Source organism: Myxocyprinus asiaticus, chromosome 19 (genome assembly GCF_019703515.2).
Source record: "Myxocyprinus asiaticus isolate MX2 ecotype Aquarium Trade chromosome 19, UBuf_Myxa_2, whole genome shotgun sequence".
Lineage (NCBI taxonomy): Eukaryota > Metazoa > Chordata > Actinopteri > Cypriniformes > Catostomidae > Myxocyprinus > Myxocyprinus asiaticus.
Genome location: NC_059362.1, coordinates 43,175,871 through 43,189,068, shown reverse-complemented (window position 1 = coordinate 43,189,068; position 13,198 = coordinate 43,175,871). Strand labels below are relative to the sequence as shown.

The 13,198-nt window shown below is 37.2% G+C and overlaps 1 protein-coding gene across 5 annotated transcripts in view; it reads left to right on the top strand.

Moving 5' to 3' along the window:
- Positions 1-12,704, top strand: part of dtnba (dystrobrevin, beta a) — a 47,063-nt gene extending 34,359 nt beyond the window's left edge. For 3 of the 5 annotated variants that reach the window (XM_051644342.1, XM_051644343.1, XM_051644344.1), the window contains 7 exons: positions 3,038-3,134; positions 3,363-3,383; positions 6,147-6,315; positions 6,680-6,769; positions 8,693-8,740; positions 11,119-11,149; positions 11,236-12,704. In XM_051644342.1, coding sequence (XP_051500302.1) covers positions 3,038-3,134; positions 3,363-3,383; positions 6,147-6,315; positions 6,680-6,769; positions 8,693-8,740; positions 11,119-11,123 — 430 coding nt within the window. In that variant the 3' untranslated portion in view covers positions 11,124-11,149; positions 11,236-12,704. The remainder of the gene's footprint in view (positions 1-3,037; positions 3,135-3,362; positions 3,384-6,146; positions 6,316-6,679; positions 6,770-8,692; positions 8,741-11,118; positions 11,150-11,235) is intronic. The other 2 variants (XM_051644345.1, XM_051644346.1) reach the window with 2 other exon arrangements.
- The last annotated feature ends 494 nt before the right edge of the window (positions 12,705-13,198 follow it).

The following is a 13,198-nucleotide window of genomic DNA, read 5'->3' as shown; positions in this document are numbered from 1 at the left end:
TCGGACATAGGTTTTGCAGAAAATAAAAAATCTATTGGGCAAAGCTCAAAAACAACGCGACTTTGAGATGCGGCATGAATCATAGGAAAAAATTATTTTGTTTCTGGGAAACATTTGTGAAATTTTGAACAGTGGGTGGCACTAGAGGGTTTGAGTTAGAGACACCAAATTTAGGTTGGTTACATTTGAGAGTATCGTCTATCAGTGTGCCAAATTTAATAACTTTCCTATGTACAGTTCTTTGGGCTGCCATAGACTTCAACAGCAGAAGAAGAAGAATAAGAACACTAACAGATACAATAGGGGCTTCACACCTTTGGTGACGAATAATTTATTATTTATGAAATATTTAATTGCCAGATAGTCCATTTAGAATAATTTTTCAGATTATTCACTTATTACAACAAAAGTAAATTTGTATTTTAAAGTACATGTTGTCATATGAATGAGTGAGTCTCATGAGCCTAAAGTACACAACAGAGTAACAATTCTTGGTTTACTTGGAGTGAGTCAATTAATTCAGCTCCAACGGATTCAAATAACTTTTTGATTCACTAAAAAGAGCCAGCTCAAAAGAGTATTCTTTGGGATTCGGTCTACTGGTAGTGCTTTGTCTGGTCTCGTGCTGTAGATTCAGTAGCAGTGTTGCTGTGGCGCTTAATAGTAATACAGGAAAGACTGTCTGAGTATTTTAGTCCGGTTTTCTGTCCACATCACCAGAACAATGCACGTTCAAGAACAGTGTTGGGTAATGTTACTTTTAAAAGTAACACGTTAGAATATTGCATTACTCCTTAAAAAAGTAACATAATTAGAAAGTTATTTTTATTTTATGGAAAGTAATGTGTTACTTTACTTTTGTGTTGCTTTTGTCTCACAACCACTATGCTATGCATTACATAGAAATAAGCCATGCATTCCATTCAAGGGACATTACAGGTCATGCTAGCTACTGTACAACACTCATGTCAAAACAACATAGTAAACAGATATTTAGAAGGTAGGTCTTCACATCATATTTATAATAAAGAATCAATAACATGAATATGCATGATTTGTTTTGCCGTCAACATGGCAGCCAATATGAATAATGAAGAACAACCACTGTCTTAACTAAAGCAGCAAAGTCCAACACTTGAACCTGCATCAAATATGTCATCATCTGCTGCCCATCAACAATGTCAGAGTCAACTTAAGATGTTTTTCTAAAGTCAGGATAATATTCAGTGGGGAATGCCAGCCTAACATGTTCAAGGAATGTGTCTGATAATAAAATAATATTTTTCACTTAAGTCATCTTAGTGCACGCTTGTTTTGAGTTGATCCACGGTGCGTACAGACGCCACTGGTTGATCGCATACAACTTCAAAGGCTCATGTTGATACAACTTGAATGGAATCATTTTTAATGCTACCAAAATGTCAAAAACGGTTTGTTTCATGTATCAAACTACTTGTTTATTGTAAAACAAAAATGTCGAATATTTTTAGAAACTAAGACATTTTCTCTGCATACACAATCGATGTAGAACATTGCTCGTAACCACTGATCCAGAGTCAGCTTTTCTCATCCCATTCTCCCAGTTACGGGGAGCTGTATCGCAGAGCAGTTTGACCGCATAAGTCAGTGAATTGAGCGAGTATTTCACCCTGTGCATCATATCGTGGACAGTGGAAGACTAGTCTTATAATGCCTCTGCCTAAATGCGTTTACTGATTTATTTTTTTTTATAATACAGTGTGTATTACCACATGAATCAATCATATTTCACTTAACCGAATGTTGATCTCATATTACGCTAAAACACGCAATTTTCCTGGCTTGTATAGCTAATGCTCATGCGCATTAGCAAGTTGATTGACAGGCGATGTCTGTATCTAAAAGGTGATTGGCTTTTTTACCTGCAAGCCGGACTTCCTTTCTACATCCATTGACTGTTGGGTGCTAGAGCTTCTTGATTGGGCGTTCCAGTTTCACCCATTCATTTAAATAAGAGTGACTTGTCTCTCTCTCTGCTAAATAGTCTCTGGCCTCACACTCTATAGAACTACAATGCCCATCATGCAGTACATCTCCTCCCCAAAGTTTGCACACTTGTACTCCTGATTTCTCGCAGTACAGGGAAAGTAGAGGTGTACAAAAGCAACGCCTTTATTTAAAAAGTAACTTTACACGTTACCCCAACACTGTTCAAGAACAGTTAACAAAATTGAACATAATGAAAATTATTTGGTTTTTATTAAAATGCAATCATTACTGGAGAATTTGTGTGGTGGTGGGTAATTCAAATTTACTCACACATCCACTGTAAATCCAAGAGTGGTCTTCCACTCCAATCCTGAATCCCGATGGCATGAACGCTCCTGTACATTACGTTCATCTTGCATCGAGATGTACTGCTAACAGAGAACTGCTGCTTCTGGAAGAGTTTGTAATACACAAAGCCAGTGTGTATTTTCTGCCATTAGCTTTCAATACACGAGAAATGATGTCATCTTAAATATGCACGATTACAGTTGAAAATGCCCATTTAATTTTCAAATGCCCAAAGTATACAAACAGTGTTGATTTTTAAACGTTTGCTTACCCAGCCACAGTATTGCCACCAAGAATGCGTGCAATCACCATTTGAAGTCTGGATTAAAAGCACTGAGTCCACCTTCGCTCACCACACGCCAGCGGACACACAGTGTTTGAGACTATTGATGAGCAGTGGGACTACGTGCTAATAAGAGCCGTTCTGGGTATACACCTGTGTTACTGACTGTTCTGTAGGCCTACAGGGCCCCCTTGATGACAACTAGAACATGTAAAACTAAAAAAAAAAACCTACCACCAGAGTGGCCTGTGACGCTGCGAAATTCACCGGCCAAACAGGTGTTATATTCCGACCCTGAGTGTGTGTGTGTGTCCATTAGAAATGAGAAATCTACAGAATATTTATTGTGCAACAAAAGTGCAATGTAGAGTATAACACAGACTTAAAAGATCATGTAGGTTGTGTGTGCATTGTGTAACTGTGCCATGTGTGTTTTAGGCAGAGGAAGGATGAGTTGGAGCAGAGGATGTCGTCTCTACAGGAAAGCAGGAGAGAACTAATGGTGCAGCTAGAAGGACTCATGAAACTACTGAAGGTACCGCCACACTCTTCCACTGGAGGGCGTCACTTTCTAGTATTAATTCTTCATCTGAGCTGCTGATTTTCTCTTTATTCACTTGATCTAGTTTCCCACTTTCTCATTTCCTTTCTTGACAGATTAATGATTGATGTATTAGTAACTTCTTTCCCTTTTGTGTCATTGTTTTCTCTCTTTTTTCCACTCCCTGTATTCTTTTTCTTCTGTCTCTGCTGCCACCTGCAGGATGAGGAACAGAGACAAGCCGTAAGTGCCTTCACCTGCAAGCGTGTGTTTTCTGTTGGTGTCTTTTGCTTAAGTTCTTTTTGTCTTTTTCATTTATTATCATTCAGATTTATCTCTTTCTTTTCAACCCAATGCTTATCTTCCATTGTCGGCTGTACTTGTAAGTTCTTACAATACTTCGATGCTTTTTTACACCTGTCGCCAGGAGTGTCTAGTACTGCTTTTCATAAACTGTTGTCTTGTTTTCTTAAGAGTTAAGTGAAAGTAATACACATTCCTGGACTTTAATTGTGAACGATTCATTGGTGCACGCTATTAAAAATGTTTGCCTTCGTAATCTTTCATCAAAATGTAAATGTTAACTTGCTCTGCCTCTAAAATGACTTTCCTTTTTGGCTGATGACCTCTTTTTTTTCCAATCATTCCCATATTCAGTACGAATCACTTTTGACTATTAAATCAATTCCAGATGAATAACATCAATCATATTGAATGTCCTGTATCACTTGCAAATATGTCCCATTGCGAAAGTACGTTTGTCTTTAAGGCCTGTTTTTCAATATTGAAATATAAAATGGATTGCAGGTGAAACTTTTTGTCAGTCTACTAAAAAACTTTGCATAACTGAATGAAAATGAAATGCACATGCTTTAATGCAAAAATCAACTCATCAGTGTAACAGATACATTGTTGTTCTTTTGAAATGGATTGATGTTAGTAAATGGTCTAAACGTGTGTTGATACAGATTTCATGATTTTATTCTGATTTGTTTGGGTATATTTCTGTTATAATGTCCATTTAACTTGCATATGAAAAAAATTATTTCTCAGCTAATGCTGTAAATTATACAGGGAACTTTCTAACTCATACATTAAGACAATATTAATTTAAATAATTTAACAACAGGGCCAAAGCTATGCAGTTCAATTTCAGTGTTTGTAACCGATTTAATAATCAACACAGCTAAAACGGAGTTCAAGTAAAAGATTGATCTTGGGAGTTTAAGTATAGATATTGTGTTCAAATTAAGATCATGATTAATCAGAAAAGCGATATTTTTTTACCAAGCCCTAGTAAAAGTGTAATATAGGAAGAGAATTTAAAGCATTGTGTAATAATAATATAATGGTCGTAAAATAGTCACTTTTAATTGACTATATGACAATTCCAGTGGGTCAGAAGTTTACATACACTAAGTTAACTGTGCCTTTAAACAGGTTGGAAAATTCCAGAAAATGATATCATGCCTTTAGGCAATTAGGTAATTGGCTAATTGTAGTCAACTGGAGGTTTTCCTGTGGATGTATTTTAAGGCCTACCTTCAAACTCAGTGCCTCTTTGCTTGACATCATGGGAAAATCAAAAGAAGTCAGCCAAGACCTCAGAAAAAACACTGTGGACCTCCACAAGTCTGGTTCATCCTTGAGAGCAATTTCCAAATGCCTGAAGGTACCATATTCATCTGTACAAACAATAGTACGCAAGTATAATAGTACACCATGGGACCACGCAGCCAACATACTGCTCAGGAAGGAGATGCATTCTGTCTCCTAGAGATGAACATATTTTGGCACGAAAAGTGCAAATCAATCCCAGAACAACAGCAAAGGACCTTGTGAAGATGCTGGAGGAAACGGGTAGAGAAGTATCTATATCCACAGTAAAACGAGCCCTATATCGACATAACCTGAAAGGCTGCTCAACAAGGAAGAAGCCACTGCTCCAAAACTGCCATAAAAAAGCCAGACTACAGTTTGCAAGTGCACATGGGCACAAAGATCTTACTTTTTGTCCTCTGACTGATGAAACTAAAATTGAACTGTTTGGCCATAATGACTGGCCAAACATAACTGTTTGGAGGAAAAACGGTGAGGCTTGCAAGCTGAAGAACACCATCCCAACCGTGAAGCATGGGGGTGGCAGTATCATGTTGTGGGGTTGCTTTGCTGCAGGAGCGACTGGTGCATTTGGCATTATGAGGAAGGAAAATTATGTGGATATATTGAAGCAACATCTCAAGACATCAGCTCGTCGCAAATGGGTCTTCCAAATGGATAATGACCCTAATAATACCTCTAAAGTTGTGGCAAAATAGCTTAAGGACAACAAAGTCAAGGTATTGGAGTGGCCATCACAAAGCCCTGACCCAATCCGATAGAAAATTTGGGGGCAGAACTGAAAAAGCGTTTGCGAGTAAGGAGGCCTACAAACCTGACTCGGTTGCACCAGTTCTGTCTGGAGGAATGGGCCAAAATTAACTTAATGTGAGAAGCTTGTGGAAGGCTACCCAAAATATTTGACCCGAGTTAAACAATTTAAAGGCAATGCTACCAAATACTAACAAAGTGTATGTAAACTTCTGACCCACTGGGAATGTGATGAAAGAAATAAAAGCTGAAATAAATCATTCTCTCTACTATTATTCTGACATTTCACATTCTTAAAATAAAGTAGTGATCCTAACTGACCTAAGACAGGGAATGTTTTCTATGATTAAATGTCAGGAATTGTGAAAAACTGAGTTTAAATGTATTTGTCTAAGGTGTATGTAAACTTCTGACTTCAAATGTGTGTATATATATACCTCTGTGTGAAAAGGCCTTACACTTATAGATGCATTTACATTTACTGTGGTGTGGACATAGTTGTATTTAGGGTATAGCTGAGACTCAACCCCATAAATCCAGCAATAACTGAATTCAGAAATGTCTTGCAGGTGTTGGGAATGTAATTTATAATATGAAGTATACATTTCTCTCTCTGTGTGTCTCGCTCTCTCACAGGCTCAAGCCGCTGGTCCGTCCCCAGGTCACTCTCCTCGTTCTGTCCCGATGCCCATTCGCTCTCCCTCAGCATGCTCCACCCCCACACGTACAGGCCACACCCCCACCCATGAGCCCCAGGACTCTTTAGCTGGAGTGGGTGGAGATGTTCAGGAAGCATTTGCTCAGGGTAAGGTGAACGTCTTAACACCACAGATTTACCACAGTTAAAGCAGAGACGGTTTCTGAACCGCAATTAAACACTCTGTTGTCTTATTTAAACGATTCACTGCTCAAGGTTTTCAGCGTGGACTTGAACAAGATAGACCCTTTGGATTTAAAGTCAACATGAATCAGCATTCACAACCCATTTTACTTTCATAGTGTAACATATTTCAGAGTGTAATAGGATTTTGATGAAAGGTTAAGAAGACGGACTCTATGGAATAACATGCACTGATGAATCGTTCACAAGAAGTATTTGAACTTGTATTAAAAAAAGTACATTTTGATTTCATGTTGACTTTAAACGTGTCTATTTGTTGACTGTGCAGGAGCTCGCAGAAACCTCCGAAATGATCTCCTAGTGGCGGCAGACTCAATCACAGACACTGTGTCTTCACTGGTCAAAGAGCTAAACACGGGTACGTGAGCACACAAGCAAATGCTTCTCACGTCTTATATAGTGTAGAGTTTTCTGTTTAATCAGGGTGTCTGTGGGTACTTAAAAGCTATTTAAAAGAAGTCTTAAATCCAGTTTTCAAAATTTAAGGTCATAAAAAGTCTTAAAGCTGAAGTATGTAATTTTTGCAACACCAAATGGGATTGCAAAAATAAACATGGTTTTCAAAACAGCTTCCTAAAAATGCCCCCTGTCTTTCGTAATTCAAACAAACAGATTGTCCTGTCCCCCAACTCACTCCATCGGTCAAGTCAATGTTATTGTCTGTCTTGAGACAGGTAACTCAAAACAAGCAGGAATTTTCATAGTGCCACAGAGACGCAGTGTTTACAGTTTTAGAGAAAATTAACTTATGAATTTCTTATAGTTTTCACTGCATATTTAGCTGGGGTAAGAGAAAGTATTTTAACATCGAAAAAGTTACACATTTCATCTTTAAATATCTTAAATAACATAGAAAAGGTCTTAAATGTCATTCGTGGAATTCTTAAGTTTGCTGACGGGAAGACAAGAGATGTCAGTTGAGATGGGTTTTTTTTGTCTGCGTGCGATGCACTGTGCTATACTAAAAAAATACATTTTGCACCTTTGTAAATGATGCCTATAGATGGTGTTTAGTAAGACGGAATGTAAGATGGGCTTCAGAACTACAGATAACACTGGCTGTTGCGTTTGAACTGCTGCATGTTTTTCTCAAGCATTTCATGCTGTCCAGTGTTTATTTATCCATGTAAAAGAGAAAGAAACTTGCATGTTTTCTTTTGGTTAGGAAAATTAGAAAGGAACACATACACATAATTGTTTTTATGATTTGAGCAGAGTAAGTGCGAGGAAATTGTGGTGAAAATATATTTTCCGGAGGGACAAATAAAATGACTAAATGTGTAGGGATTATTCATGTTTTTTATTCAAGAGTTTACTATAAGACTGTTGTATTTAGCCAGATATTCCAATCAATTTGTTCTTATAATCACAGAAACAGTTTATGCTCATGTTTAATATTTCATGCATAATTAATCAGTACAATATACATTTTTGTGACAACAGTGTTTAGATGCTGTAGACACACCCAACTCTGTGATTTTTACAGACATCACTTATCCAGTGCGAGTCGACAGTAAATATTACAGATGCCCGTAGTAATAATTACTTTACAGACATATGTTGTGAAAACTAATCCCGTCCGAATAGAGCTTAAAACACTGTTTTTAGCTGAGCAAGCTAAGGGAATAATCATACATGCTCTCCCAATCTTTCCTCTTTTTCAAATGTAGAGTTCAAATGTCCGATTTATTCCAGTGAATTGGTTCTTCCTAAACCTCTCTCTCTCTCTCTCTCTCTCTCTCTCCAAAATGTCTGAATCATTTTAGAGAATCAGTTCATTTGGATGGTTCATGTAAATGAACATATATAAAAAAATAAAACAAAATAATCAACTGTTACTATTTATTTATATGTATTAGTATATTGTTGCATATAAATTAATGCAATTGAATATTATTCTTACATAAATGCATTAGGCCTCAATCATGAAAATGTCATAATATATGAAAGAATTGGGAGTAATTTCTGCGTAAAATGGAGCTTTCCGAAAACGTATATATATATATATATATATGTGTGTGTGTGTGTGTGTGTGTGTATGTATATACATATATATATATATATATATATATATATATATATATATATATATATATATATATATATATATATATATATATCAAAGTACCATGGTATTACCATCTGATACCATCATGGTTCCTGTTCTTATTGAGTAAAATCTGATTCTTGTTGTTTTTCATAACAACTTGGCATTCCACTCTTGATAACTTTTCTCTTCTTTTTTTTTTTTCTTTTTTTGTTTTTCATTACTTGTCTGTAGAAGATGTAGGAGATGACGAAGAGAGACTGCTGAATGGTAAAGACAGAGGTACAACCCTTCACATCAGAACTAAATTACCCAGAATGCATCAGTGCCACTGAATCCAGACCTCCGTCACCGTTTTAGTCGCACAATTTACGTGAACATTTCATGAAATTCATTCTCCCTGCACATGTCGTCTACAACAAAAGCTTGTAATGTTTTTACTGGTTAAGTGTGTTTCTGCCGTGTGTTTGTAAGCTGTCTAAGGAGGCTTGTTAATGCCTAATCACTCGTTAGTATTAATGAGGAGCTGTTTACGAGTGTGGAGGGGGCACTGGGTTGTTGTTTTTTTTACTACTTCCTGTATGGTCAGAGGGGTCTTACATACAGAATCTTTATGAGCAGAACCCGTACTGGGAAACACCTTCATTATGGTGCTTTTTCTTTCTATTTATTCACTTTATCCATTCATCCATCCATCCCTCCTGTTTTATTGGTCTGCCTTTGATGGCCTTTCTCTCTAGTTTCAGACACTATCAGTCAAATTATGTTTTAAGCAGTAGTTCGGTCCAAATTGTTGTACCTGGAATCTATTACTTAAGAACAGGTGTTTTTTCCCTAAAAAATGTGATATATATATATATATATATATATATATATATATATATATGTATACACTTTATATTAATTATAACAGTATACAGCAGTATGAAAATTGAAAATTCTCACATAATTTATTCACCCTCATTACATCCCAAACTTTTAAGACTTTTTTCTTTTGCAGAACACAAATGAAGATTTTTTTTTAAGGATGTATGACCTATTTTAGTCCATACGAGTCAATGGTCCAAAACTTTTAAGCTCCAAAAAGGATATAAAGGTAGCATAAAAGTAATCCATGTGACTCGAGTGGTTTAATTGATTTCTTCTTAATAGCTTTGGGTGAGAAACGTATAGAAATTTAAGCCCTTATTCACTATAAATCTTGTGTAATGCCGTCAAAGACAAAGGTACAAGACTGTGTACTTAATGTCTTTAAAGAGGGAATGAACTACAATTCTACAAAGGATTGCAAAGGATGTAAATGAATAAAAACACTGGAAAAACAAAAACCTATTGATTTAATGTTGATTATAAGGTGTGCGTGTGTATGTATGTGTGTATATATATATATATATATATATATATATATATATATATGCACACCGATCAGCCACAACATTAAAACCACCTGCCTAATATTGTGTAGGTCCCCCTCGTGCCGCCAAAACAGCGCCAACCCGCATCTCAGAATAGCATTCTGATATTATATTCTTCTCACCACAATTGTACAGAGCGGTTATCTGAGTTACCGTAGACTTTGTCAGTTTGAACCAGTCTGGCCATTCTCCGTTGACCTCTCTCATCAACAAGGCGTTACTGTCCACAGAACTGACGCTCACTGGATGTTTTTTGTTTTTGGCACCATTCGGAGTAAATTCTAGAGACTGTTGTGTGTGAAAATCCCAGGAGATCAGCAGTTACAGAAATACTCATATCAGCCCATCTGACACCAACAATCATCCATGCGACTATCTAATCAGCCAATCGTGTGGCAGCAGTGCATAATATCATGCAGATACAGGTCAGGAGCTTCCGTTAATGTTCACATCAACCATCAGAATGGGGAAAAAATGCGATCTCAGTGAATTGGAGCGTGGCATGATTGTTGATGGGTTAAATTACAATTCATGTCTTTAGGGGTTTAACTTTTTTAATGAGGAATAAATTACTAAGTGCACCTTTTAAAAAAAAATGAAGCTGAAATAAGTTGAATGGTGGCTTCAACAGAAGCATATACCATCTGTTAAGAACCTCCGAGCTCACGGTTGGTCTGTCTTTAAAGGTTTATTTTACTATAAAGATAGTGCTATTGATGTTTCACCTATGAAAAAAAATGAATATGATTTTTACTGTTGAGCTCCATTGGAATCAATAGAGCCGAGTCTCTCGTGTGCTTTGTGCAAGGAGTGGTGTTAGTTGTTACCTATATAGAGCGTTTCAGTTCAGTCACTTGGGAGGATCAATTTCAGTTAGGATGCTATCTTAAAAGTCAGCTGTCTTTGTAGGCAGCAAGTCAGCTCACTTGGTTTTCCAACAGAGTTTCTGTGTAAAAATGTTAGTGTCTATTTTTGAGAAACACTACAGGTTTTAATGAGGGTCGAGAAAACAAGGTGGCGGGTTATCTTAATCTTAATGACTACCGAGCTTACACACTTTACCAGTGCCATGTAAGAGAACTGATGTATCAACAGAGACATTCCTCAAACTCAAAGCTGTTCTTGATATTTAATAAGTTTGTTATAATATCATAAAGCTTCAGTCACACAAGATATTTTCTTTATTGAAGTAAACATTAACTGAGTCTTAAATGCCAATTTTGTACTTTTTTTTTTTTTTCCCAGGTTAATCCAAATATGAAGCAAGCAGTGCTATGTGAGTATCATACTGGTTGGGAGATTTGTATGCAAGATGCTTTCTTTTCAATATTTCTTTTTAACTTTGTTATTTTTGTATTTCAGGTATGGGGTCACCATTAAAAGCCCTCATCCAATCAGAGAGCAGTTCTGGGTTTTGGGCGGGGTTTGGCTTCCTCTGGATTGGTTGAGAAGGAAAAAATTTTGTTTATCGATGATTGTTTGGTTTTTTTCTCTTTGAGGTAGTGATGCAGTTATCCAAGGTCTGTGTTGCGGAACTGCTGTACCGACTAGTTAGTTTCGCTTGATTTTAGTAGTTGATTTTGGTAACGTTTTGAAAGCTTTTTAAAAAACCTATGCGGCCAAAGACATTTCAAATCTATCGGGGGGTTGCGACCTTTCGTGAACTAGACAGAATGGACTGAGGTGGAATCGGAATGTAATGAAAGAGAACGAGGTACATGAATGAAAAAAAAGAGCGTTGAGTTGATTGGCTGGCTGAAGTATGTGGGAGTGGTTTGTACGATGTGGGAGTGGTCATGTTGTTGGGAGACACAACCGTATTTTTGGAATGAAATGAAAGATAAAGGGTCTAATTCTGTACTGTAATTTTGTTTTTTAAGTACATTTTTTTATTTATTTTCATCAGTAGATTTTTAAATGTGCATTCAGAAGATATTTTGGTTGGTGGTATTTTGAAGAATCAGTCTAACAAGAAATGATTTCAGATGGAGTTTGGAGGTCGGATTTAGCGTTTGTGTATATTTAAGATCTGAATGCTTTAGTTTTATAATATTAAACAGGTACTTTTATAAAAGAGACGAATTACGTACTGTGCTCCGTACTGGAGGATTTATCCCGCTATGAATTTTGTAGATTTTTCAAGAAGCACTGTATGTAGTTCTAAAACTTCCTGTGAACCTACATTTCTTGCCCACAAACGTTTGCGCAGACACCATCTGCCCTGCTGTTTGCCTCTCACTGTGGTTGTGTACGTTTGTGCAAGGCTAGAATTGGAGAAATCATTATTTTAATGCCTTCGTTTTCCCTTGAAGGACAGTGGGAATTTTATTTTTTAATATACAGTTTGTGTGTGTGTATGTGTGTGTGTGAATCTGCTGAAATTGTAATCTTAAAAACCTGCCAAAATGACTTGTTGAATTGCAAGAGTTTGTTTGAAGTCTTTAATCTTGTTATTTGCTCTATAAAAATTGCCTTTGGTTGCCAAATTCATTCATACAATTTGCTCATTTCTGGACGTCTGCACCATGTGATTCTACCTGCGATACACGGGGTTAAATGACATCACTTCCTGTGGCCTTCGAGTCAAGAGCTCTTCTGTGAAAGCAGGGTTTGTAGTTCATTTTTTGGTGGAGCTAATTAAAGACCACTGTGGTGCCGGTAGCCGCAGTGCTTGGTCTTCACACCGAACAACTCTTTCATATTTAAGAAAAGAAAAACAATTTTACCGAAATGTCTCTGAAATGAAGAGTCTAAAGAGGCCATTATGCACTCGCATGTGATTTTGTGTTGATATGTTGTGTTTGGAATAAATGATATTATAAAACATGAAACTGAAGTGTTTTGTTCTTTTGAATGCTATCTAAAAAATCGGAAGGCATCAAAATGAATAAAAATGCCAGCTGATGAAGCGTTTGAAAGCAGTAATTAGTTTATAAAGGCTAGGGTATCCACCTTTTTTCTGAACACAGAAATGTTCCACAACTTATAACAAAAGCCTGTTATCAGGGCCTGGGTAGCTCAGCGAGTATTGACGCTGACTACCACCCCTGGAGTCGCGAGTTTCATATCCAGAGCGTGCTTAGTGACTCCAGCCAGGTCTCCTAAGCAACCAAATTTGTCCGGTTGCTAGGGAGGGTAGAGTCACATGGGGTAACCTCCTCGTGGTCGCGAGTAGTGGTTCTCGCTCTCAGTGGGGCGCGTGGTAAGTTGTGCGTGGATCGCGGAGAGTAGCATGAGCCTCCACATGCTGGGAGTCTCCGCGGTGTCATGCACAACGAGCCACGTGATAAGATGCGCGGATTGGCGGTCTCAGAAGCGGAGGCAA